Source organism: Egretta garzetta, unplaced genomic scaffold (genome assembly GCF_000687185.1).
Source record: "Egretta garzetta isolate BGI_Z169 unplaced genomic scaffold, ASM68718v1 scaffold33, whole genome shotgun sequence".
In the NCBI taxonomy this organism is placed as follows: Eukaryota; Metazoa; Chordata; class Aves; order Pelecaniformes; family Ardeidae; genus Egretta; species Egretta garzetta.
Window position 1 is genome coordinate 729,807 of NW_009259250.1, and position 6,813 is coordinate 736,619.

The window sequence follows — 6,813 nt, forward strand, 5'->3', positions numbered from 1 at the left end:
AGGAATGCCTGTTGATGAGTGGAGTTCCAGTGAAACACTGGAAGGGGGGCCCAGATAGCGTGTAGCCTTCACCCTTAGATATTTTCAGAACTTGGCTGTACGAGGCCCTGAGCCACCTGATACATGTTTGATGTGGACTGTCTTTGGAGCAGGAGCTTTGACTAGGTGGCCTCCAGAGGAGGTCCCTTCAACCTAAACTTCTCTGTAATTTTGAGGGTTCTCTCTTCTTGCCCATTACTCCCACAGGTGTGTTTCAGTGATGTCATCTTTGGGTCTCTCTCAGCCTTCTAATGTGTAACTGTACCAAAATACAAATGTTTCAGATTCCATTAAGAAGTTTTACGTCTGCCTGTGACCTAGTGCCGGTGATAGAGTTGTCTTTATCCATGTTCGTGAATTTTTTTTTTTCTTAATAAATGCTCTTGCTTCTAGATATATGTTGTTACTGAGCTATTAGTACCTGAGAAAAAACATGCTCAGTGCTACAGGTTTTAATTGAGATTGAGGCCTTCTCCCATGTAAGTTCATGTTTGTTTATTCTAAAGCTATTTTTTTTGGCTATATGCCTGCTTTTCTTGGAGCAACACTGTGCTCGGGTCCTTTGTATCTGTGGTTAGCAATAGGATACCATATACGAGGAGGTTAAAAAGTGCCCTGGATTCTGTTTTTCATCATAGCAAAAAATAATTTTGTTATACTGCTTTACAGTTAGTTGGAGTGGGCGAAATACTTGGACATGCTTGCGTGTGTCACCTGTAGCACTGAATAAACTTGAAGGATGTTTATGCTGCCCTTGAGGAACGTAAGGAGATGTTTTTGTGAGAACGGCAAAAAGGTTAGATTCTGTAGTGATGCCATTCACGGAAGTACCCGAGTGTGCACTACTGAACTTTAACCTTCGATTTTAGTGCTACGTGTGCTAGCACAAGCATTAAGTCCTTGTATCGCCACCACAGCATCCCATGGTATTGCCAACAGTGTTCTCTGGGCGTTGGCTTTTCAACAGCTTTGCTTGGCCTTGTCAATGAAGTTGATGTAAAGTGGATGAGACAGAACCTCCTTATCAGGTAAAGGTAGGAGCAGTCTGGTGCTGTTTGATCCATAGTGCAGCTTTTAAAGCCCTTGGTTCATTTTTCATGCATTCATATGCTTAAAACTGGAGGAAGGGTAGATAGGGGATCAGCATGTCTCACTGCGTTTCTGTGACTTGATACAGTGAGTCCTACTCTTCATGTTTCCGTCACCTCTATTTCAGCACAAAAGCAGCTATTTAAAAGAAATGGTGAAAGGCTTTCCCCTGGGTAGTCACTTCTGTCAGCAGATTGGAGCTCTTGGATTATAAACCAAGGAACTATTATTTTGAACATTTGCACCTTGCAAAGATGGAGATGCCAGTTCTTTTGCTTCTATAAAAAAGGTTTATGATACTCTCTTCCCCCCTAAGTGACCTGCTTTTACTTGAAGTTTTGTCAGCTGTTTTTTTTCCTTTGCGCACTTTCATGTTGGCAAGTTGATGAGAAGGAGATGAAATATTTTCCATCCCTGTTGGTATTGACCTTATTTTTGCTTGGCTTTGCTTTACTTGATTTTTATTCTTTCTTTCTTTATAGATATTGGCACAAATTTATAGCAATGGGTCATGCAGGATAGTGTGTTTAGAGCGGGAAGTGTTTGTGCTTTGGGGCTTTTGTTTTCTTTGAAGAAAAGATGACTTCATGTGTTTGTAACATATATCGGTTCTTTTGGCTGGTTTTTGTGATTACTTGTTTTTAAGAATCTTTTGTATGATTTACATTATTTTGCTTTTTGCAGGGTTTTTTTTTTAATTGTAAGGGGAACATCTTCCACAGAACTGAGTGTTGTAATTAATTGAGGCAACTTTGTGGGTATTTGAAGCAGATCAACAGCACTTAAACTTGTATGAAAGTATAAATGGTGCAGTGGGAAATACGGTTCTCTTCTGTTAGAGAATTTTGTTGCAAAGAGTCATTTTGTGGCTTTTAAGTTAGGAAAAAAAATGAGGGAGGGGAAATCTGAGCTACAAAATAAATCTAGGAATGAGATTAATGAGGCACTTGTAGAGGGAGAGTTATTAGGTAAACGCTTGGTCTTTGTCATCAACTGTAATTTATCAGACACCCTGTAAGGAAATGGTGCCATAATATTGCTAAAAAGTTCTTTTCCCCCCTCTTCTTCTTCCTCAGACTGTCTGTGTAGAAAAAAATGAGACCTTAGGTGGAACCTGTTTGAATGTTGGATGTATTCCATCCAAGGTAAGTGTACATAGTTTGTCATAACTTCATTAAAAACAATGGATTCTATATATATCACTTGAAAAACTCCTCCTTAATCTTTTTCCAGGATTGATGTACTTTCTTTAAAAATTGAAATTGCAATCCAAATAAGCTCAGGATCCAAATAAATAACACAAAGGGTTAAAATTTTATTTGCTCAACAGAAATGTTTTGTTTGCAAACTCTGTTTTGTGGGCTTTCCCAAAAGAAAGAGGGGAAGAGAATGAAAACCAAAGGTGCGTATACAGATTCTTCTCACTTTGATGAGCTGCTGAGTCTGTGTTGTAACCAATAACTGACTATAGTGTTAACTGTTTCAGATGGTTGTACCTCTTGTAGTCTACTGTGTGAAGTTCTTGATTGCCTCATATCAGTTTGTTCAAAATAAACCTGTAGTTTTGTCCAAGATGATGTTCTTACATTAAAGAAACGCTGAACTGTGTCACCAGGTGTAGAGAAAGTGAATCTAAATTAGAGGGAGAGGGACACGCCTGAAAAATCATGGACTCTGGTTTTGGTTGGATGCACCATGCTCTGAAGATAGCAGTCTCTCTCCATTGACTGTAGAAAAAGCCTAGCTTATTAGCTCTTGAAATACTAGTCTAAGCTAAAATAGTATTCTTACCAGCCCCACAGGATGGCCTGGAGAGTGGGGCTGGTAGTGCTTGTGGGGAGAGAAAAGGGAGAGTACAAGGCATGTGCTCTGAAAGAAAGGAGAAGTAAGAAGACATTCAGAAGAACCTAGTACTTGATGTTGTCAGTCCAGTTTTAAGTAATTTCAGAACTAGGGCCTTGTAAGAACAGTGCTATTGCTAGATAGCCTTGTTAGTGTAAGCTATCTAGCTGGGTGCTAATGAGCCTGCCTCAGGGAAGACACTGGTAATGCCAGGTTTGTAAGGGCTGTAGTAACAGACATAATTTTCTTACCAAGATTCCTCCTAACTATATTGCTATTTTTTAACCTGTTTGCTCAGAGAGGTTCCATTAGCATGGTAGGAGAAAATACAGTATAAATACAAAGTTTCTTAAATTATATATAAATTTATATCTTAATTTTCCTAAACATTTTACTGATAGTTCTAAGTTCAGAATATCTTAATATACTGAGGAAAAACTCAAAAGTGAGGTGTAGATCAACACAGTGTTACTCTGAAAGTTTGGAATTCTGCTAGGATCTATTTAACTTTTCTTCTTGAGTCCTTTTTTTTTTTTTCCTTCCTTTTGAAGTTCTTAAGAAGATACTTCTGAACCCATGGCTAAACCTGGATGCTATTCAGAATTTTTTTGAGTGGCAATAAATTTCTTAAGAAGTGGGTATGTAGGCTGCATACACTGAGGCAATAATAAATGATGTGAAAATTCCTTTCCAAAAAAGCCACCCAAAATAATACATTGGGCATGGATTTTTTTCCTTTTTTGATTGCTGAAGTCTTAAACAGTGGCTGTGTCTTCAGTAATGTTGGATGTTACAGATTCAGCATGTGACAGTTACGTGAAATGGGCAAATGAATTTTAAAGAGTGAGAGTGGATAAGACTAATAAAAATGGAATTATCTTATTCTGACAGTTAGTTTGACTCAAGCATGTGTATATAAGGCAGGCATCTCAAAATGTGCTTTGAATGTTTTGCTGTGCCTGCTTTCAGTCTGTGCAGACTTGCACTGTTGTCCTTGAAAAGATATTGATAATTTCATGTTTGGGATGGCTATAGTGAAAGACACCATTTTTCTTACCGAGATCCCCCCCCAACTATATTGCTATTTCTAATTGAAATACAGTTCTAGAAATTCTGCGTTTCAAACTGCTGACTTAGAAACATTATAAAAACTATTCTAACTTTTAATTTTGAATTCTCAATGGCCAGTGACCTGAGCTACCTCTAAGCCCTCTTATCTTTAGCTCACCTAGCTATGCAGTTGTAACTTTAGCACACCTCCTCAACTACAAAATTCAACTTGTGTATGTCTACATGGGCTAAAATTTTAACAGGGATTTCAGTATGGATTTTCCTCATCCAGTTTTTCTGTATTCTGTTTTTGTTGACAAGTAATCTTTTGTCTGAGGTAATAAGGAAATTCTCCTGTGAGTCAGTCCTCTAAGTCTGTTTCTATTTTTTTTTTTTTTTTTTTAATCCTTATGGAGTTGGTTTTTTTAGAGATTAACATATAGGGTATAATTTCTTCATGCAAACCAGGCTAAAGATAAAAACAAGTTAGACATTAATCTCCAAACTGTTAGTAAACTTGCTACTTCAGCTAAACAAAGCTAAATAAGCTCAAGTCTACAAGTCCAGGCAAGCTCTGATGAATCCTTGTATTGCTAAACTAGCTCAAGGCTTCTGGCCTTCTGATAGAAATAGCAACTGGAAATGTAATACGCAATCCTTATGGAGTCATTCCCAATTTCTCTGGTGAAATGAGCAAAAAGGATGGGTGTGAATTTAACTATTTTCTGGTTTTATGTTAACTATGTAACTTTATAGAACACTTCAGTAAGAGCTACTGTGTACAATTTCTATGTTTGAAATACACCTTTTTAAATACATACATGTCAGACTTTTTCTTAATAGGGAAAATGTTTTGCAAATAACATCAGATTTTTTTTCCTGATAATGTAATTAATTAAATTGTGAATGTATGTCCCAATTCACATTTCTGTGTGTGTATTTTAGGCCTTGCTGAACAACTCGCATCTGTATCACTTGGCCCATGGAAAAGATTTTGCTAATAGAGGAATCGAAAGTGAGTGTGAAGAGCAACAAGTCAGTGTCTGTTAACATAAATGGTTTCCATCAACAAACAATTTTAATAATTCAAATCTGACTACTATAGTTTTCTGGTCAGAAAACTTTTTAGACTTATAAATAATATCCTTTATCTGTCAGTTGGAGGGTTAGGGACGTCTGTCTGCTCCTTGAATCCTGGATAGGTTAAGTTTTGTTTGAGAAGTGTAATGCTGCTTTTTCACATAGCAGTTGTTGAATGTAACCTTCAGTGTTCAGTAGGGCCATTCAACACATCTCAATGTGTCAGAGCTGTTAATTGTGTTTAGGTTAGCTCCTTCAACACTGCCATGCTTGATAGGAGGGTGTTTTTAACCTCAGTTACAGGAATCCGCTTGAATCTGGAGAAGATGATGGAACAGAAGAGTGGTGCAGTGAAGGCCTTAACAGGTGGAATTGCTCATTTATTTAAACAAAACAAGGTTAGTTTGCATTATATACTGAGGTATATCTGAATTATTTTTTTCTGATCTGTATTTCTTGCTTTTTACTTTTATATTCTTGCCACATAAATTAATTTGACTGACTGACACAGCAAGGGCAGATTTTGAATGCTTCTCTTCCAGGAATTTTTTAAATGAACAGTTCCTTCATTCTTAATCTACTTAAAAGAACAGTATACACTTACTTTATGATTTGTACCAGATGGTGAGGCAAAGGCATGTGTTAGCAGCTTCTCTAAAGCATTAGTAAGATTCAGATTATATGTAGCATAATTTATATAAGTAATTTGAATCTGACTTTACTGTGTTCTGATTACTAAAGGTTGTACATGTATCTGGGTTTGGAAAAATAACTGGCAAAACCCAAGTCACTGCAACCAAAGAAGATGGCAGCACACAAGTTATCAATACAAAGAACATACTTATAGCCACAGGCTCAGAAGTTGCTCCCTTCCCTGGAATTACTGTACGTATTTGGAATCTTAATGGTACTGTTTTTCAATGTGTAATATCCACATAATTTAATGTGCAATCATGTTTTTACATCTGATTGCGCTTCACCTTCTATGTGCTTTATAATAATGTATGAAACAGATTTTAAACCTCCCTTTGTGGATTTCTTTGTCATTAGATTGATGAAGATAATATTGTGTCATCCACTGGCGCACTGTCACTGAAAAAAGTTCCTGAAAAGATGGTCGTCATTGGCGCAGGAGTCATTGGTGTAGAACTGGTGAGAGGATATTTAAACTGCTTTGTCTTTCATTTATAAATAAACAGGGTGTTATTTTTGTGTTATATTTGATCTTGTTGCTGTGATTTAACAGATGTTCGGTTGAGTGAGTGGTGATGAAACTGTTCAGACTTCATGGACCTTTTCTACCAGAAAAGCTGGGATGAGTTTATGTAGGATTGGTACTCCTGCAGCTGCTTAGCAGGCAGAGAAATGAGAGGGGAACAATGAGAGGGTTTTGGGGTGGGGAGGTTAACTTTTGCTGAGGTTTGTATCTGCTCTATGTATAGATGAGAGAACTTCCTTTTTTAAGGGAAGTTTATTTTAAGCCAGGATAAATTCTTGTGTGTAGCAGTCAATCCCAAGAAATTTTCATGTGATATGATGGTACACATGCTGTCTCGCAACCAAAGGAGCAGAGACTTTGTAGTTCATCTTGGTCTGAGTCCTTTTGCCTCATACGTACATGATTAAGAAAAAAACGTATATTTGCTGGTCTTGCAACTGCTTCAAAATGTGCACATCTGCTTAGTGGTTGCTTAGCCTGCTGACTATTAAGCA

The 6,813-nt window shown here is 37.3% G+C and overlaps 1 protein-coding gene across 1 annotated transcript in view; it reads left to right on the forward strand.

The window, feature by feature from the left end:
* The window catches only part of DLD (dihydrolipoamide dehydrogenase), a 21,794-nt gene that overhangs the window by 7,764 nt on the left and 7,217 nt on the right, over positions 1 to 6,813 (forward strand). Inside the window, exons 5-9 of the mRNA XM_035891685.1 lie at positions 2,205 to 2,273; positions 4,966 to 5,035; positions 5,398 to 5,498; positions 5,842 to 5,985; positions 6,151 to 6,252. Of these exons, the coding sequence (XP_035747578.1) occupies positions 2,205 to 2,273; positions 4,966 to 5,035; positions 5,398 to 5,498; positions 5,842 to 5,985; positions 6,151 to 6,252 (486 nt within the window). The remainder of the gene's footprint in view (positions 1 to 2,204; positions 2,274 to 4,965; positions 5,036 to 5,397; positions 5,499 to 5,841; positions 5,986 to 6,150; positions 6,253 to 6,813) is intronic.